The 21,021-nt window shown below is 44.6% G+C and overlaps 1 protein-coding gene across 5 annotated transcripts in view; it reads left to right on the forward strand.

Moving 5' to 3' along the window:
* Nucleotides 1-21,021, forward strand: part of Dpp6 (dipeptidyl peptidase like 6) — an 827,976-nt gene that overhangs the window by 543,644 nt on the left and 263,311 nt on the right. For all 5 annotated transcript variants that reach the window (XM_063250818.1, XM_063250821.1, XM_023564980.2 and 2 more), the window contains exon 3: nt 8,917-9,015. In XM_063250818.1, the coding sequence (XP_063106888.1) occupies nt 8,917-9,015 (99 nt within the window). The remainder of the gene's footprint in view (nt 1-8,916; nt 9,016-21,021) is intronic.

The following is a 21,021-nucleotide window of genomic DNA, read 5'->3' on the forward strand; positions in this document are numbered from 1 at the left end:
AAAGTTCTTTAGGGAGTGACAATAATGTTCTGAAATAAAGGCATTTTTATATGTTATTTTATTTTATTTTATTTTATTTTATTTTATTTTATTTTATTTTATTTTATTTTATTTTGGTACCAGAGATCAAACTCACAACCTCACTTACCAGGCAAGCACTTAAGACATTGAGCTAAACCCTGGACTTGTTAATATATTTTTAAAAAGCACTGAGTGGCAGACATTACAAAGATAAACTTTATGTATTTAAATATTATCCCAATTAAGCTGTTTGTTTAAAAAATGTCAGCAAAATTATAAAAAAATATCTGGCCATTTGCATAGGAAAATGCATAACCTTTGCCTAACATTGAAGAGGTTTGAGCAGAGATTCTGCAGAAGTGTGGTATGGTTCTTCTTGTTGGAGTCTGTGAATAACCCAGAGCTGCTGGCAGGTGGGGCCTCAGGATAGAATGCAGCAGCTCCCCCTGAGCAGAACAAGAACCCCTGCAGCAGGTGAGATCTGAATGAGAGTTGAGAGAGAAGGAAAAGGATTAATAAAGACAAATCCTTTTTTTTTTGGAGGCTGGGCTGCTGCTGATCTAACACAGCAGGGAACCTTAGCAACAGCATATTTTAATTACTCTAAAGGAAATCAAGTATTCCTGGAGCCCTGGGGGAGCCTGCTCCTACTTTGGTTCAGGCCCAGCCTCCCTGAGACTCAGCAACTACTCCCCATCATGGGCTCTCTACATCACTTTCCTGTCAACTGGCTGTGACTTCTGCTTCAACATTCAAAATCATATTAGGTAGAGGAGGATGTCAAACCATGCAACCTTCCACTGGCCCCAGATGTTTCTTAAGTGCAGTAATGTGCAGGGCATCGTTGTGCCAGCTGATCTTACCTGCTCATTGACCCAGCATTAATGATGCCCTGTTAGGAGCTGAGAAAACCTTGCTGGGTGCAGCATGAAATACAGAAAAAGAAGACACGAGTGTTCTCCATGGAACCACGGATAAGAGATTCCACAGTCCTGTAAAGGCAGAACAGAAATAAAAGTCACAGGCAGGGGTGACTTTGGCCAGTAGCGGTGGATAGATAACTGGAGCGTTGGTCTAGCAGCATAAACATCACCAAGGGTAGGGATGGAGGAACACTCTGGTCTCAGTGAGTGGACAGGGACACTTTGGAAACACTTGCACACAGTGTAGGGAGCACTCTGGAGCCCTGGATTCATCCCAATAGACTTAGTTTAAATTCCACGTGCTTTAAAAAAAAAAAAAAATTCTCTAACATTGCTGATTTGCATTCTTGTATTCTGGAAACTGAGACTACTGTCTAGACTCCATTCTGAACTCAGGGGATTCGATTTTTTCTAAATCCACTTCCTGGAACACATGGCCCCTCGCTGCCTGGTAAGATACAGGATGCAGGGATTGGGTCTGTGGCAATCACTCTGAGCAGTGAGGCTTTTTGTTCTGTGATACTGTGTAATTCTCACGGTTCCACACAATTTATGTTTCAGAAATCAAATTAAAAGTGTTTAAGGCAATCTTAGCTCAGAAGGGTTTCATCAAATGAGAATATGTCCTTCTCAGCTTGGTCTTTCATTTCTCCCTTGCCAGTCTGTGCTCTTTCCTCAATTTCTCTTTGGAATAATTGACCCAAAGTTAAGATTTATAAAATTTTTGGATATGAAGTATGTGCATGTCTTTCTGGCAGCCAGTGCTCTCACATTCTGACTGTGCTAGCTGGTGGTGGCATCCTCATGGTTGGGGCATCTGAAACACAGCAGGGTCATCTTCACATTAGAATATTCCTGACATTCAGTTTTGATGGATTTCTGTATTAAGGGCAGACAGTGGTTTGTGAGGACAATTCTAGAACATTCTCAGAGGGTGCATAAATGAAAGCCCTGGGTACCAGCAGGTCATATTGGAGATGGACTCCAGAGTAAGGCCAAGTACAGGTTATCAGTTATCAGGTACAAGCCTCAGTGATCTTTAGAGGGAAACATGACATACACGTTATTTTACACAATTGAAATGTCATAACTGATTTATGTGCAGTGTCTATGACCTTATTGTGCACCCTCTGCTTATCTGTTTAAAATTCTGGAACAAATTACTTTAAAATATGGCATAAAATAACATAGTAAAATTTACCTTATATATTATATACATTACATTATATAAATAATGAAGTATCTAAATTGAATACTTATGAATAATACATTGCTGAATGAATTCTCAAACTGAACATAATCCTATCTTCAGAACCCAGCACCTCTCATGCCCAATTCCCTCAAGGGTTACCTAATTGTTGACATCTTGGAATCGTTTTGCAAATTTTCATGCAGAGGTACCTCAATTCACAAAGTTAATTCATCCCACAATTCTGGAGCAAATGGCCATGTTTGTGTTCTTGAGGGAAAGATGGTCATCATCATGTTCATCATCTGAAGCAGAGTTTGCAAACAGAAACAAAATTTTGACAAACGCTTCTGTTTGTAAACCGAACTGTTCACAAATGAAACTATTCATGAAAAGGTACTGCTGTCCTTTTTACTTTTATAATTTAAATGTAATCAATTATATAATTTGTGCATTTTCTGGCCTGATTGTTTTTGAAATTCACTGAGGCCCTTTGGGTTATACTGGTTGTCTACTCTTTACCCTATACTGGCTCAAGTCATCACCAAGTCCCACATAAGCCCTGTGATAGTCCAAAGTAAGGGTAGCAGTAATCACTACTACTGTGTGTGTCATCACAACTGATGAGTAGCTTATAATTTCTTAGTCTTAGAGAGGACACAGCTTGTTCCGCACCTTTCAGGCCCTTCTCTCTGCTCTGTGTCTAATGTTGAACACATCTAAATCCACTCCAGTGGCTTCTCATCTCTCCACAGTGACTATGGCCCCAGCATCTTCTCAGGGAGCATGGGTATCTTGAGTGAGTCTGTGATGAACTTCACTTGTACATGGGCCCCAGGTGGCTTTCTGGACGGCTTTCTTTCTGCTCGCACCCATCTGCCAGCCCACCCAGGAAGCAGATGGTGTCTACTGTGACCATGGAACCCAGATCTGTTTGGGCTGAAGATGATGCCACTGCTCTTGGTGTTCTTTGTAACTGCTGTTGACTCATTAGTGCTGGTTGTGGCTGAGCATTCCAACTGAGTGTCAAAGGTATCATTCACCATGATAGAATAGAGACAGCCCTGTAGGGAACGGACAAGAGCAGATGCTGAAAGACTCCATGGGGCAGAGCAACAACCAGGAGGAAGGCATCCTTGAGCCATCAAAAGTGGTCCTAAGTACTTTAGACAGAGGACTGATGACTTAGTTGCCAGAATTGCAGTAAAAAAAAAATGCAATGAGGCTAGTTCCTTTATTAAGAATTTTTAAGATAAATCGATATCTGAGGGACTTTCATAGACATAAACTTTGGGTAAAACCGTAAATAATATGCTTTAGTAATACAAAGACTTCATTACAAAAAATAGCAAAAAATAAAAGCAAGGGTAAAGATTTTAAGACAAATGGTTTGGTCATTCAAAAGAAACCAATGGAGCATCTACTAGATTCCAGACCCCTTTAAAAGGTGAAGTCATGTTTCCTGTCTTACCTGGGAAAGAGAAAAGTCAGGCTAGTCTGGAATACAGAGTTCAAGATCAGCGGCTGCTCCTGAGGCAGGAAAGAAGGCTCAGACAGCTTGGAGCCTCGGCGGGAACCACATCCTACCCAGTGCTGACGGGTTTCCTTACAGAACCTCTACTCTTCCTCAGATGAGATTTAAAGTAATGCTCAACACCACTGTGCTTAGCTTGTTTCTTACATTCATGGTCGAACTGTTCTAGAGAGATTTCTCTAGAGAAATCTATTTGGTTGTGTTTTGGAGTCGGGCTGACTCTGTGAACAGAGTAAGCATTCCCTAGACACACAGCTGCTGCCTCTCCTGTCTCCAGGGGTTCCGTGTGCAGCTCAGACACCACTTTCTCAGCACTGAGCCCAGGATTCATCTAGTGAAGAATCTGCTGCGGCTGTACGCTTTATTCAGAAATAGGTCAAAAATCCCCAGGGTGCACCTTGCAATTTGCAGAGATGTATCTGGTTTTACATTTCAGTGTCCCTGATCTATTGATAGTACAGCATGTTAGAAAAGTATTCCTTCATTATGATAAAGATCTCTCAAGGAAGCATGATAGCATCTACAGCAGGTGTCACTGACCACACTTCTTACTTAAAAGGAAGTCTAATTTGAAGTGCCAATTCATGTACCTGGCAGTGCCTAGTGCAGGGTGCTGACGAGCCATATCCATGAGAGGTCCATCACTAGCAGAACAGGTTGCACTGGCACATCTAGTACCTCAGCAGAACTCTTGATCTAATGGTATCATCATTGCAAACGAGGCAGTCACCTTGATTCCCCATGTGCTTGTAAGGGAGAAAACAAATCACCAGCTTTTGTAGAAATAACATAAAACATTACAGTAAGTCCTTGGCTTATGAATGAGTTCCATTCCAGGAGAATTATTCATAAGTCAGATTCATTCATAAGCTGGCAAAGTGAGCTTTATACAGTGTACCTGTGAAAGTTTGCAACTTGAGTGCTTGGAAGTTGGGTGTCTAACTGTACTCTAAAAAAGAAATGTATTCTACTCTGAGCTCAGCATAGAGTCTCCGTGTTGGTCACTTTTCTGTTGCTGGGACAAAATATTTGACACATACAACTTGAAGGAGTGGAGGTTAATTTTGGCCATGGGTTTAGTCCCTGATCAACTGGCTCCAAAACAGAATAATCATGGTGGAAGAGAAGGGCAGAGCAACATTACCAACCTCATGGTGGCCAGGAAGCAGAAGGAGCAAAACACAGCCAGAGACAAGACATAACTTTCAAGGATGTATCCTTAGAGATTACTTTTTCCATCAAGCTCTGCTTCAACAGCCCATTGAGCTATGAGCTCATCAGTCTGTTGATGATCTTTTAAAGGCTTCCTCTGAACACATGAGTCATTGGGAGGATATCTTGGATCTAAATTATAACTGTCTCTTCCATGAACCCATATATGACCATTGTGCCAGTCTTCACTAACTTTGTTTTTATCCTATGGTATTGATAATGCACAAAGGTAAAGACCTGCAAGAAATTTTACTTCTCATTGATTCCCAGATTCCCATTAGGGTGAATTCCAAATTACAAAAACCAGAGGCTGCTTCTTGCATCTCTGATTTAAGGTTGACTGCCCTCCTGTTGGAAGAGATCTCCTCCTTTCTAGAAGCAAGCATGGGAAAGTAACCGAGAAATACATAATGAAACTGTAGCTGCATTCAGAAACAGGAAGAGTGCCACTCATGCAGGACGGAGAAGTGTTCCTGGGAAGACCAAGAAGGAACCTGTAGCAGGAGGCCAAGTCAGATCCTGCAACCCACAGACAGGGAGGTTTAAGTCAGGGAAGGGCTGGTGTGTTGCTGTCCTGGAGAGGACAGGGACTAGACTAGAACCCCTGCCTTAAACATTGCCAATTTAGGGACAAGGGGTGCAGCTCAAATGAGATCTGATCAAGAACCATTGCCCAGAGAGCATCTTCAAACTACCTGATGAGACTGCACTTAGAGTTTCTCACAACCAAGTACACTAGGACCAGAAATCCGATCAAGGCCTTCTTGGGAAGAAGCTATTGCCCAGGGAGCCAAGCACCAACCTACACAGGTCTCTGAGATCCAAGGAAGTCTACATCAATAGGGAAAGCGGGAAACAATCTTTTAGGCTTTTCAAACAGTTATTCATTGGCTAAAGGAGCCTGAAATTTAATGCAAAAGTTGATAATCTTGGAAAAGAGGAATTTTAGAATTTAAAATTCTAATCATCTTAAATTTAAAAGCTTAGTAGCTGGATAAAAGAACAGTCAGATATGCTAAAGACAATAGTGGTAAATGGAAGACTGAACTGAAGATATCATGGAAATGTTCCCTAAAGACATAGAAAGGTGGAAAACGTGAAAGAAAAAGTGTGGGCGCGGAGATCACCCCCAGAGCTCTGCACAGCTGGCTGCAATTCTGGGAGGAACAAAGAGGACAGTGGTGCTGAGGAGGTAATTACTGGAACTACTTCTGATGTGGAGATATGTAATTCTTACATTGGAGGTGCTACTGACCCATGCATGGAATTTGAGATGACACCCTGCAGGTGAACCTGCCCTAATGGAGTTTTAGGATAGCAAACATGATGACCAAATTTGCCTTCATGTCTAGCTATTTCTGGCCCATGCCATTACACTACAGTTTCCTGAAAATACTGCACCCACCAATACCTTTAATTCTTCCTAGTTGTATGTTCTTTTACCTCCTTTATCTTGGCTCAAGATCATTTTCTCAAGAAAGTCTTCCCATAGTCCCTCCCGATTTCCCACTCCCTGGTCACCGTAGATGTTAGAAGGACAGGTTCTCCTCCTCTCAGCACCCAACGTCACCATAGTATTATGGCTTTGGCTCTCACAGCACCATGAGTTTCTTGCAGTCAAGAGTGAAATCTGCTGTCTTGGATTTTCAGAATTCAGCATGGTTCCTGGAACATGGTGGTCAGCATGCTCATAGTCACCTCAAATGATTTGGGAGTATGTCCCACTGCCAGTCAGTGAGCGAGTTAGCTGGCTGGATGTATGAATGAGTCTTCAGCATCCTGGCTGGCCAGCTCTGAGTTTCTTAGGGATACAGAGTCAGTCACTGACAAAGTCAAGCTTCTGGCTCCGAAGGTACTTCGAAGAACACATTCCATGGTGCTTCGTTTGCTTCATATAAAAATCTGTACGTTGTCAACGTGTCTTCAGAAACCAAATAAGGAGAGCATTTTTCAAAATAATAAAACATTCATGGGAAAAAAATTTTTAGCAAGTGAATAAATTGCTTTCCCATCTTTCATTCCCCTGATTTGTTTAAATGTTACTCCTGTATTTTTATCTTATTTGACACACTGAAACCTCAGAATATGGAACCAGAATCATCCTCAAATAGTGAAATTTAATTAGGTACAATGTAAGTTTTAATGTGACTGTATTTTTAATTTTTCTTCCTAGTAGTACATGTTTACAGGACATAATGATCACATTCATAATGGGGAGCTGGTATATGTATACATCACTTATAAATTTTTGATGGATCTCTTTTCTCTCTTCTCCCCTTCCATCTCTTGATCCTCTTTTCTCTTGCAAAAGGTCTCTCTGTTTTCTACTATCTAGCTTTCATTTTGCTCTTTACTTTATTTATACTTTGGGCTTCCCATACGAGATAAAACATGATATTTAAGCTTGTTTGTTGATCATATACTTAGAGAGTGTCACAGAAAGATTTATCGCTCTTAATTGCTGGGTCAAGTAGCGTCGTCTTCGATGGATATTTACTCACCTTTAAATCCTATTTTCTGTTGGGTTTTTTTTCATGAGAAAATCATTTGTTAGAAACTGTGTGTCTTTTCCAGTGCAGCTTCAGTGGCAGATAGAACCCAGCTGGAGAGAAGAATCAGCCATGTAGCTTCACACTCAGTTACATCTTACAAGAACCGCCCTGAGTTGCAGCATTCTGCAGCTTTCAGAAACCTTTCATCCAAAGTCATTTCATTTGATAGCCAGGAAATCAATCAATGCACAAGGGACACTTGGTTTGTCTGGTAACTTCAATACTCTAATATCCAGAGAGGCCAGAAAGGAGAAACTGTGTCACACAAAAAAACTATGACCAGTAGCCCTAAAAGATGCTTTTGAAGAGCTCATCCAGAAATTGTCTATTCCTACTTCATTATACAATTCTAGATTCTTTGCTATTTTCCCAACCTGCTAGAAATTTTGAAAGAGAAAATTAAAAGACGCAAAGAGCACTATGGAGAACAGGAACCATCACGGCCCAGTGCTGGTCCAATGGACAGAAATTGCAGAGACATAAGAAGCAGAGATCAAATATAGACACTCACCAATCCACATTCAGCTACCAGAGGCTGTGCACAGTTAGCCCCAGGATGACCCCACAGCTGCACAGCACAAACTAAGAATATGAGGGACCCAACAGAAGGACATAAGCCATCAAGAGCAGTGCAGCAATGTTAACATCCTTGGTTAGGCGCCCAGGTAGATGCTGCATAGCAGAGACAGGTGAGGAAATGGAGATTCTTGTTACTATAAAGAAGAGGTGCTTGCTTGGTGGATTGCTCTGTGAGCTTTCTTGTTAGCTGAGGTTCTCCTAATAGGACAAACAAATGGATTTCTGTGACTGTAATACAGACAGCCTCTTCCCAGGAGAGCTAACATCCTGGAAGCTTTGACCTCTGCAAAAAGCTGCCAGGCTTTTAAAGTCTTACACATTAGGGCCATGAGCAAAAATGCCCTCTGGGGCTGGGTCTTAGTTTGATGCCTTCAGGGGCTTATGTCAAGGGTTTTCTCCTAAACATGGATGAGGCAGGCTGGTCAGCCAACTGGCATGCAGGTGTTTATTTGGGTGTCGTTCTGTCGGAATAAGCACTAACCCAGAACCCAGTGGTAGCCAGGGACAAGTGAGGCTATGGATCATAAACACTTATGGAATAGTTCGTGTGTCTTTGAATTCCCAGCAGCCAACACACTGCCTGTAGTTAGTAGCATCTGACATTTAATGAGTGATTGTTTACACTCATTACAGAGCTCCTTCTGTCTTATTATCCCCACCTTACTCATGCATCAGCCTGGAAGTATTTGCCTCTCTTCTAAGGAACAGAACCACTTATGCATTGTGTATGCACGTAAGGCTCCAGAGATGCTGTTTTACTGAATTGCCATAGATGTTGATAGTTTAATGAAAAAGAAAAAGCAAGACTAGCTGTTGTTGACTACTCACTTACCAAAAATTATATAATATATATATGTTATTTTAACCAATTAAAAAGTCTCACTATTGCTCTCATTTCTTTTCTAGCGGAAGATAATAGTCTATCTCAAAAGAAGAAGGTCACCGTGGAAGATCTTTTCAGTAAAGATTTTAAAATCCATGATCCAGAGGCAAAGTGGATAAGTGGTGAGTACAGAGTCCTTGGAGCCCTGAGGAGCTCCCTCCCCAGCACCCAAGCCCCCCCCCCCCATGTCCTGGTTCCTTTGTTCTCTGTCCCTTTGCTGGCTGTGCGAGCTCTGCAGATGTGCAGGGCTTTGCTGTTACAGTCACCTTACTCTAACACTAAGACCATGCAGACCTGATAAAACCCAGCTCTCATTTCATGGTGCTCCCTGGCAGACTTAACATACATCAGCTTCCTGAGAAACAAATATGCTGAAGACGCTTTCTCCCTGGGTCCCCTCCTGGAGTCACTAGTTCATAGGGATACTTGCCTTGTTGCTAAGCAACAGCCCTGAAGGAAGCTGAACCTGCCTGCCTTCTCTGTGGTCCTCCATGATCTTCTGTCCTCTTACTGTCAGCTTCTCCAGGCGGAGGAAAAAGCAATGACAAAGGACTCCTGAGAGACCCTGCCAAACACAGGGAACCTGCTGTGCAGATGCTGATGAGTTTATTTTCCCTCTTGAACTTTAATCTGCACCAAACCTGGCTATTTTAGGAAGAATTTTTTTAAGATAACAAAACAAAAGAGAATTGGGGCAGAAGGCAGTGTACTGTTTGGGGGCTGGCATGATCTCTTTCTTTCCCCTCCTGTATCAAAGCCTTATGAATGGCTCCCTATCCCCTCCCGGCTGTTTCTTCCCTGCAGCAGGGTTATCTTGACGTTGCACTCTGCCTCCAGCCTGTGCTTCAGTAAAACACACTTGAAAATACTCCAGGTTGGGACCCTTTCAAGTGCAATGCTTGAGGTCCAGCTCAAATCCTTACTTTCATAAGAAATGAGGTCTAGAGAGGCCAGGTTGCTTTTAGGAGGTCATAGAGCCAGTCAGCAGCAGTTTGGCTCAAAGCCCACTTTCTGACTTCTAAAATTCTATGTTCTTTCCATTACCCTGTTTTGCAGATTGTACTTTTAGCTGTCCAACTGCCTCCAAAATGTTTCTCACAGTCCCAAACTCTCAGAAATCAATTAATAATGCCTTTCATCTCCTACTTTGAGCAACAGCTTCTTTTTCCTTCTCTACTATGACTTCACTATCAATATCTGACCCTAGTTTAATTGCAAACGTATGTTATAAAAATGAGGGAGATATGAGAAGAGAACATTGTGAATGGCAACAGACTACACACAGAAACCGAGGTTCTATCCTGAGCACAGGTAATTCTGCTGACGGAGGCACTGATTTCACCTTTTGCTTTGAGGCTATCTGAGTTTCTGGAGTATGTTTGTGCCAAAGCATGGCATAGACGAGTGTGCACACAAAGGGCAAGCTCTGGGCCAGACCTTGGAAATACATTACAGTTCCTCTCCTTAATGAGCACAGGATCACATCCTGCAGACAAATGATGAGCAGCTATGCAAAATGCAAGAAGGAATTGATTTCCTCCTTCACCCAGAAAGGTATTTCAGAGACAGTGTGTGAACTCAGTCTTCTGGGGATAAACTAGGACTTGTTAGAGAAATGAGAGAGCAGAGCCCTGGAAAAATCCACATCTAAAAGTTTGGTGTGTGCTAAATAACCTTGGGAGAACCCAGGGTAAATGAGAGACAACACCCAGGAAAAGCAAAGCAAAAAAGCTGGTGAGGAGGCAGATTCTGAGCCTCACTGAAAGATCAGAATTAAGGGACAGCAAATTCAAGCTTCAGGGTTCAGAGTACGTGAGAAGGTTCTGGAAGATTCTAGGGTGCCATGGCTTGAGCAGGACCAAATCAGCACTGCACATGCAAAATAAAGTCGAGCAGAGATCTGGTGTCCCAAGGTCACGTAAGCTTCTGCAGGCATCTGGACCAGTGAATAGAACCAGGAGTGCGTGTGTCATCAGCAAGTCAGTGGTACTGGCCTGGAGATGAGTTGGCTGTCTCTCTGGCCACAGAAAATCAGCCAGGCTTTCCTCAGAGCCCCAAAGTCAGGATTTAACACAAGCCATTGGGAAGGCAGCTATGCACCAGCAGAAATTGCACAGCCTTGCTCTGGGAATCCACTTAGAGTGCACTGGGGTTCTCATGGATGAACCAGCAGGGGTGTGTGGTCTTTCACAGAAGGGCCACCCCTTTGTAACTGTGAGTGAAGTTTTGTCTGGTGGTCTCCCCAAAGAACAGGCTTTTTGGAGCCTGGAAACAAAATGGTCTCCCCGAACTGCTCCTAGAAGTTCTCCTATTTCCCCTTCATTTATTCCTCTTCTTAATCATGCCCTTGCTTCCTGCCCCTTAAAAGTTGATAGTTTAAAGTGAGTGACCCAAGATCGATAGTGGTTTCTAATTATTTTTTTACAAATGCCATGGAGAATTCACGCATTTTCTTATACTACAAGTCTAAGTGTAAAGGTCCATAAAAAGATTACTATGAATTCATTCAGTTATCTCATGCTGCAGGCTGGGATGAGCCTTAGAAATTATTAAAACATTCACTTACGTGTTAAGACTTTACCAAAGACCCACAGTGTAGCAGGCAGGCAGACTGTTGGGCCCCGAGAGGGTAAAAGCTTCACCCATGATTGAGTTGTTAGCAGTAGACATGGGAATCACCCCTTAGTACCACTACTGTCCTCACCAGATTATCCTCTTCCTGTTTTTCTTCATCCTCTTCCTTGTCATAATCATCATCATATCTTTATCATAATCATAATCCACTAGTTATATATTAGCCTCTGGGCTAAGTGTTTTATGCATATTAATTTTATTCTCATAACTTCTATTGTTCCCATTTTGCAGATGAGGAAATATCCTTGGGATGGTTAAGGAATTTGATCAATATCATAGCAAAATTTAGACTTGAATGTAGGTCCGTCTGATTTCGAGACACTGTGCTGCATTAGAGAGGATCTAGACCTTCTGCCCTGGCAAGCTTCTTGTGCAAGCCAGTTCAGGAGCTGCATCATGTAGTTTAAGCAAGATTCCAGGCTATGAATCTTTCTGAATTATTGCAACCCTTAAACTCTCTATCCCAGCATGCCCCTTCCCACAATGCCTTTATCAAAGCAACAGAACACCCAAGTGATAAAGAAAAATGGAGTAATTCTCTTCAGAGGAAAAAATGGGATATTTTTAGTACACATTAACTGCTAAAGTGAACAAATGTATCTTGGGCTTAATATTGGAGTTAATAGTCTAGAACTAATGTGCTTTATTTGTCAGGAGGAAATGTGTTGGGTTGCAGTTAAGTTTCCCTCCCCCGTGTGAGCAGACTTTTTTTCAACCTACCTTTTCTAAAGATGATTGGTGTGACAGCCTTGTCATCCTGTAATACCCTAGCATCCCTGGACTTCCCTCACTGATGGTCACCAGCCCAGGGCAGCAGAAGGGGACATAAATAACAGTGGCCCCATAGCACCTAGCACTTCTTGTGTTGTCCCTGTGCAGTGGAAGGGGCCAGCCACGGTGTGCTCTGTCTGGTGTCACCTTGCTCAGGCACTGCTGACCGCCATTGTGGCAGCCACCCTGCCCTGCCCACCTTCCATATCCCTTTGTGCAGCTCTGGGGTTCCATAGGGGGCAGCATGTTGGTCCCTTCTTGTATGTGTAGATCAGTGATGGCAAACCTACGGCACACGTATTGCCGTAGGCACACAGAGCCCTCTCTGTTGACACATGAGCCACATCCCCTTGGCAGCTGAGCACTGGATATTTGGGTTTAACTACGGCATGGGTACTGTGCAATAAAATAAGTGTATTTGGTGTGGTAATTTGGGCATTTGATCTCTGAAAGGTTCACCATCACTGACATAAAGTGGGGCTTTGAAAATGTTTCATTTTGTTTTGTTATTGTTCTTATTGTTGTGCTGGGGAAATTTTTTGTGGTTTTTTCTGGCAATAGGTTATTCTGATCTTGAAATAAATATGCCTTCATTTCTCTCACCTTACACACACACACAGACCCCTCATTGGGTCCACCTTCCACAGGCCTTGTTGTCTCTGTCTCCTGTGCAGCAGGAAGTGGCTGTCCATCCTTGCATTTCCAATCCCTCTTCTCTCTCTCCTGACCCCACTGCATTTGTTCTCTACTTCATATGCCCAGCAGCTGTCCTGTCTGGGCCCTGGTGGCCTCCACATGACTATAGTCTGGTCACTTCTCAGACTACTTTTTATGCTGCCGTCAGCAACACATGACACAACCCATAACTCCTGCTCTGAGCCAAAGTCACTCTGTAGCTTGAAACTTTTTGCCCCCAAATCTCATCTCTGCCTCCTGGCTGGAATCCTAGCCACCCCACGCTGGCTGTCCCTGTGCCACACACTGATAGCCCCGGAGCCAGGCTGTGGTCTCCCTTGGTGTCTGACTCCATCCCCGTTTTATTGAGTGTCATGATTTTCAGGGTTTCCCCCCACTCTGCTGTCACCTAAATGCAGTAGACGTGGCAATCACTCCTCAGCATTACTGCTGCCATCACCAGATTCCAGACCTCTCTCCTGAGGTCTTCAGTGTCTCATGGACATTGCAAATTTAACCTTGATACCTCCAAATCAGAGTTCTTGACTTCTTTCCAAACCTAAAAGTACAAAATCTAAAACCTTTGCCCTTTCCACAGCCTCCCTCGTCCACCCTTTTATTAACCCCATCACGCACTGTAGCAGTGGGAAAGAAAAATTCCAGAAAAGAGCTGGAAGATGTGTAAACAGGCATAGCCTTCCTCCTGGTCTCCTCCATGCTTGGGGAATCTGTCACAGAGCCTCGGCGCCTGACCATGTCCCTGAATGGCAGCACTTGGAATGCACATCTATCTTTTGCAAACTCGTCTTTTGTTGATTTTTGAATGTTCATCAGTCCACCTTGACAGCACATAATGACTACATTCATCACAGGGAGTCAATACACGACATAACCCACTTTGACTCTTCTCATGTTCCCCTTTCCCTCCCCGCCCTCCATCTCTTGATTCCCTTCCTTTTGCAAAAGATCCATTTCCCTCTGTCCTATCATCTAGCTTCTATTTTACTCTTTATTCTACTTATGCTTTGGCTTCCTCATATAAGAGAAATTGTGTGATGTATAAGGGTGCATATCTGATTTCTTTCATATAATGCTTTTGCAAAAGGCAGACTGGACTGAGAAACAGTTTTATACACTCCACACCCTGTGCCAGGAGCCAGCAAAGCCACCACCATCTGCCAGGGAACCTGCACCCCAGTGCCTCCATGTTTCTAGATGCCAGCAGGCCTGGCTGTGAAGGAAAATCATCATCTGCCAGCTGCAGGAAGGGCTCTGTGCCCTGGCTACCCCCTGCACCATGTCCCACTGAGTCCAAATGTGGTGGCAGCCCCTATGCCGGACACCCAGATCTCCCACTGTCAGTGTTTACGTCCAGGTTCACTCATCCTGCCACTGGATAGCACAGAGCCCTCTGTGTCTCAGGCACAGGGCTGCAGAGACTCTAAAAGTGGAGAGAATGGCTTCCTTTGAACACAAGACAGGGTCGGCTGGTTGGCTGGGACTGGAATAGTATATGTTTGAAAAGATAAGGTTGGAGTTGGTGCACAGGGTTCAAAGGAACCCAGTTTCCATGTGTGCTTTATCCTCTTCTGCTATCTGAAAATTCAGGTGTGTTTTTTAAAATAAAGCTTGTAGAGCTCAATAAAGGGGAACACGAGCTTTGAATGATCTGGGTTTTTCTATTCCTGGCTGGAGGCCACATTGTCCAAGTAGCACCATTAAGACCCAGATGACTAGATAGGAAAAATGTTCCCAAACGACGTCTGGTGCAGCGGCCCTGCAGAGTGACCAGCAGAGATCACAGGACCGTGCCCAGGAACACAGGCACCGCAAGAGACAGAGGGATCCTCAAAGGCTCAACAAGGGGAGGAAGCAACAATAGCCATCATTTGAAGTCATTACATCAAATGCACATTGAAGCCCGAAGAAGAAAGCGAGGTGTAATTATCGCACCGGTTGTGCAAATCACCCATTCACATTCTCTCCATCCGTTGGCATTTTGAAGATCCCTCTTTCCTCAGGACAAGGGAACCTCAGTTGCCCGGCATCAGGAGACCAATTATGCCTCCCACTGTTTTAACGAGTGAAACGGCCCACACCATGCTGCCAGAAACTCAGATGGACACGGTTTCAACCCCGCCTGCCCGTGTCTTTCTCTCTCATTCTTTCACATTCCTAGTGTCTCGGCTAAAACTATCGCGTGCTTCCCTTCTAAGTTTCCTTCTGCAGTGTCCTGTGACATGGATGGGAAAAGACAGTAGCATTTAGTGGCAGTGGAAAAAAAAAAGCAATCAATAACAATGGCTACAGAAGTAACAGTAATAGCTAATTTGATACCTTCTGGACTGTATTCCAGTCTTGCTGCGGTACAGGAGGCGGGAAGTCTTATCTTTACATTAGCATCTGGGAAACTGCAAATCAAAAATTTAAGCTGCTTTTTCAAAAATGCAGCTCTTGAAGATCCAGGGCATCCCTGCCTCAGTGTCCCTCCCAGGCCTCCCTAGCACCTCCCCTCCCACTGTTCTGCTCTCTGGCTGGATGGGACCGGCATCCCCGGCCATAGCAGTTTCTCAACTCTGTTCTCTTTTTCTGAAACTGCTTTTGAGCCATGATTCTCTGTTTCAGAAATTCTTCATGGCTGTTCTGAGTTAGAATCAGACGCTCCCTCCTGCAGCTGCACCAGGACTAGCAATCTGCACTCAGGGTCTGCCCACCTCAGCCCTTCAGCTCACCCCTCGCAGCTAGATGGATGCCCTCAGCTGCACCCCATGCCTTCCTGACCTGCTGGAGGTCCCCACTTGGTGACAGAGGTGGGAGTCTCTACTGTCGCTGAGGGCCTGCAGGAGGCCAGGCCTGTCCAGAGATGACTTAACTCAGGACTGAGGCACTCAGGTGTGCCCAGACCCAGGTGGGCCGGCCCTCTTCCTGAAGGGACACGTGGTCCTACCGCTTATGATGACTTTGTATTTGCTTCCAGGAAAAATTTAAAAGCAAGTCCCATCTCTGTGGAATACAGTTTTGTCAAGTGTAGATTCCCATCCTAACTTTAGTTATTTGTATTACAAAGGAGTGAGCAAGTTTAAGTGTGTGTGTGTGTGTGTGTGTGTGTGTGCGCGCGCGCGCGCGTGCGTGTGTGGTCAAAATATGTGGGGAATGTTCATGTTTTTAAAAGATGTACTACAGTATAAGGCACATTGCCCCTGAGTCACCCTCAGAATGCGCCTTCTCACTTTGCACACACGTTTCTCATCATTGCTGCCGCTTTGAAGCAGTTCTGAAAGTCCTCATTCATGTCTTTATAAGCTGTAATAAAACAAAAATACACCGAACACTGCTGCCCAAGTACCCTCTAACAGAAAGGCTGGCTTATTAAACTTGGCACTGTGTCCTCGTCTGCCCTCTGTACCAGGTCTGCCCCCCTGAGGCTGCTGGCTCCTCCCCAAAGTCAAAATGACCATGAGAGGGAATCAGCCTTTGGAGTCATGGAGGCAGCCATGGCAGTGCAACCAGACTCTAGGGAAAGAGGACGCCAGAACTGTTTCAGAAAGCAGAAGAACAGTGGGATAAGTATGTGGGAAGCCAGGCAGAGTATTTGGAAGTGGATTCATGGCAATGTGTGCTTTACTGACATAAATTTTTAAATTTAAATACTCAGTGTAATTTTTAACTATACCTCCTATGTAACTATGCATATGTCAAAAGGGGGGATCCCAAGGGAGTGTTGCTTTCCCAAGATATCAAAGGATCACTTTAAGTGCACCAAGCCTCTTTAGAAAATTTCCTGGGAAAACACATATTGTCCCGCCACTTTTTGTGCCCATGCAATCGATGAGCAATATGGACCTGAGCATGGTGGATGGGGATGCCAAATCTGCCCCCAAGGTGAACCCTGGTCTGGGACAGCTGATCTTCTGTCCTACGATGCTTTACAACCTGGTCCCAGCAAAGACACTTCAGCCTAGTATTCCCCAATCCAGGCCTGATGGTTTGGTTTTATTTTACTTACCCCAAAATGAAAAGATTTAAGAACCTAGATGAGTCCTGTTGTGCTGTGATAGCAGGGTGAGATCTGCCAGGTACCCTTTCTAGAGTGGCTCTGTAACAAGCACCAGGAAACCACATTAATTGGAGGTCTGCCTCCTTCAATCCAGTGACCCTCACTAGTATCATTTATTGTCTCAATTAAATTAGTCCACACAGCCCTTACCTCGGCAGCCTGCTGGAGCCTAATGAATTACCACTGACATCTTTTCAAACATGGATCAGCTTCTTAATTAATAAAAAATGAATCATCTCATCTCCCCGTAATTGAGCAGAATCCCCTCTGGCCCATCAGCCCTCCGCCCAGGTGTAGCTTCCTCCATCCTCCATGTCCATCTACAGCCCTATCTCGCCCCTAACAGGGAGCTTCTTGGGGGTCTTCAGTGTAGGGTCGTAATGGCTATGTTTCCCTCACAAGCTAGAGTATCTAGGGTGTAATAAACTTCCAGTAAACATTAATCGATTGAATGGCTGAGTCAGCAAGTGGGAAAATCATGCCCATGAAAGAAAACTTGGGGAGACTGAATTTCTGATTAATTGAGAGCTAACTAGATCCTTTGTTCCTGGTAAGTCTTGGCATTTAAGGAAAGTGTGCACGTACATGTATTTATAGTTGTACATGTACTTATAATTGAAGATATAATATACCTATTATCTTGCTTTAACTGACAACTCTAGTAGGGTGAGACAGTGAGAGGGTTATGGCTTATGTCTAGGTGTCTCCCCAAAACCTCATGCAGTTCTGGGTGGGGCTGAATTTACAGTGTGTGATGCCAGGATTAAGGGTGTGTGCCTTGTGCTAAATCAATCAGTTCCCTGCTTGGTGTGGCTCCGCCCTAACCCTAGCAGCCTACATAGAGTGTAAAACAGGCACAAAGAAGCCCTTTCCTGCTCTGCTGTCTTCTGTGTGCCACGCATGTGTCTCCTGTGCGATGCCCTCTACCAAGCCACTGTGCCTTGGAACCAGCCAATGATGAACTGAGAGCTCTACAAACTGAACTGCATAAACCTTTTCTCCTTTAACTTTGGCTATGGAGCATTTTGTCTCAGCAACAAGAAAAGTAACTGGAACAGTGCCTGATACTAAGTTTGCTCCCATCATAAATGCTATGTTTGTCACTGATGCACAGAGAGATCTGAACACAGAGCCAGGTTCTGCGGGTACTTTCTCCCTAATCACTCCACCACCCCAGAACTGACAGGCCACCTCATTTCTACATAAGCCAATGGCTTCAGCTCTTCCAACGACATAGCTCAATAGGAAGTGTAATCAGGGCCCCAACTCCCCCAGGATGGCTGGTGACCGGTGTAACACTGTGCATGATTCTGTGCTGTCCTCTTCTCCGTCTTCCCCTCCGTCCTCCATCTTGACACCATTCTTTCATCACAGCTCGACAGCAGACTCACGAAAACTTACAAGATGGCAGAGCAGAGCAATGGTTCACAGATAGACAAGGTGCTTGGCTGAAAATGCTGAACCTGGCTTCTCCCAGCCCCCTAGAACCCTGCTCTAGATAGTTCCATGGCCTCCCCTCTTGTCCTCACATGGGGTCAACATTCAAATACTATCTGGACTACTCCACTGCTGTGGCCCTCAGGAGTCCTCTGCCCACTCAGGGGCCAGAAATAGTTGAATCAGGGGTAAAAGGTATAGAATGAATCAAATCTGCCCTCACACTGGGCACCAGTCTTGCATTCCCATGTTAAAGACTTCAGGGTATCTGAGTGGGTCTGGCTGCAAGGGTCCTGTGCTCTCCCTAAGTTGTACATCTTCTGGAGGGGCAGTTTGAGAATCAGGGTAGACCTTGCTGATGCAGTGGTGCCTCAGTTCACGAACTTAATTAATTCCGCAGTTCTGGAAAAGATGACCACAGTCCTCTTCATCCAGTTTGCGGTTCACAAACGAAAGCAAAATTTGCAAACAGAATTGTTTACAAACGGAAGTATTTGTGAACTGAGGTATTACTGTATTTTGTGGTTCACAAATGGCTGGAATGGAATCATCTTTCTTTGTGTCTCCCTCCTTCTCTTACTGGAATGGAAATAGCTAAGGTGAACAGGAACACTGTAGCCATGTTGGTGGCTGGATGTCTTGAATGCTAAGCAGTTTGGGGACTTTTAGGTCTAAGTTCCCCCAATATTTGCCAATCTCACACCTGATGCTTCTGCCCAGAGCTCCCTGGACCACAGCCCAGACTGTCTCTGGATCACAGTCCTCTCTTCCTTCCAGGCCACTACCAGTCCCCCCTTTTCTGAATATTTTGAGCTCCTATAAAATCTCTTTGCAGTGACAACAAAGAACAAGGGTAGAATCATCATCTTGCAAGCAATCATGGTGGCTGGGCTTCTCCATTCTGTGCTCTTGCTCCTGCCCTGGGTGCTGTTCATCCCTTCCCCATCAGTGAGAGAAGTCAGAGCACTTTCCCTGCCACACAGCTAGGAGGGGCAGAACTAGGTCTCTATAGTTTCAGTGTCACCAACCGTTGGTGATGGGAGGTGGTGAGACCTTTAGGAGTGGGGCCTTGGTGTGTGCTTAAAGAGGAAAGTAGGACCTAGCCTCTTCCTCTTCCCTTCTTTGCAAATTCCAATCATAAGGTGATGCATTTTGCTTCTGCCAGGACCACACTCCCTGCACCCCCACATACACCCCAAAGGCCAAAGCCACAGGGTCTCTTCAGTCATGGACTGAAACCTCTGAAACCATGAACCAAGGCAAACTCTGTCTCTTGGTAAGCTGGGCATCTCAGATCTGTCACAGTAACAGAAATCTGACCCATTCTTCGTAAGCATCTAACTCACTCTGTTACCGGGCAGGGATCTTTTTCAGGTTCTGGATGTCTTAAACAAAGAATTCAGCAGGACACCCAAGAGTAGCACCAGGATCAGTGACTAGCTTGAATGAGAATAAAACGAGATCTGCTCTACAGAGTGGATGGGGGACCAGGTCAGTGGGAAAGGCTCGTTGTACTGATGGGCTTGGAGTTGAGGGTTTTAAGCTTTAGAGTTCGGGTGGGATATAAGGGTCTAGTCTGTGGTGACTCATGTTTGCCTCAGCCTCTCCATGGAGAGATGGAGGTGGGATTTTTTTCACCTTTTATGGCCTCTGAGGACTGTCCTAGTGTCTAAATCCCAGAACAGGTCAGAGCTACATAATCAATATTATGATAATTTGGATTGGAGCTGGCTGAGGATTGCAGAAGACCACTGAGTGCATGTCAGGGACTTGCTGTTACCTGATTACCTTTCTCTGTTGGTATAGACCTGGGCATCCTGTTCCTGGGCTAATGTTTAACTCACACGGTGGGTCTGCTCCTGGACAGCAGATCCAAGGTGGGCACACCCTTTATCCTCAGCTGTTTCCCTAGTTACCAGATACCTCAGAGCTGACCTAGAAAGAGTACGCTCAGCCAGGCCAGCCCTCCTTTCTCTCTCAGACCTATTCCTTATCTATGTCCTGCCTCAGCTCTGCAAATGTCCTTTGTGAGGCTGAAGATTTACCCACAGATTTACCCAATTGTTGTTTATTGAACAGGAAGCACTAGGGGCTGTGCTTTACATACAAGGGGAATCCAGAAAAGATTGAGAAGGACCAGATCCATCCTGAGTCCCCCTCTCAGGCTCACAGATCAGCCCAAAATCCCAGTTCAGCCCAGTCTTATGCCTACAGCTGCCTCTGTGGCTTGTCTGCTCCAAGCCTGGCACCCGAAGATTACAGCAGAAATGTGGTGGTGTAAGGGGGGCTGCCAACACTCACACAGCCTCCTGAGGCCCTGAACGGCAGCCAGATGGAGTGAAGCTTTGTTTTCCCCACCAGATGTTATTTACTCTTGCTGTTTGACTTATTTTTGTGATAGCATCTGAGTCTCTTCCTAACACCTCTGGACACCAAATGCCTTCTTCCCTGCAGCTATGATCTGCAAAATCAGACAAATCTCTAGGGGCCAAATGAATGCACCTATGCAGAAATTGGGGGCTGGTAATTGCTAGGCTACTTAAACTAGTTTGAC

This window comes from Cavia porcellus, unplaced genomic scaffold, assembly GCF_034190915.1.
Source record: "Cavia porcellus strain 051 isolate PalLab524CR breed Dunkin Hartley unplaced genomic scaffold, mCavPor4.1 scaffold_6, whole genome shotgun sequence".
Lineage (NCBI taxonomy): Eukaryota > Metazoa > Chordata > Mammalia > Rodentia > Caviidae > Cavia > Cavia porcellus.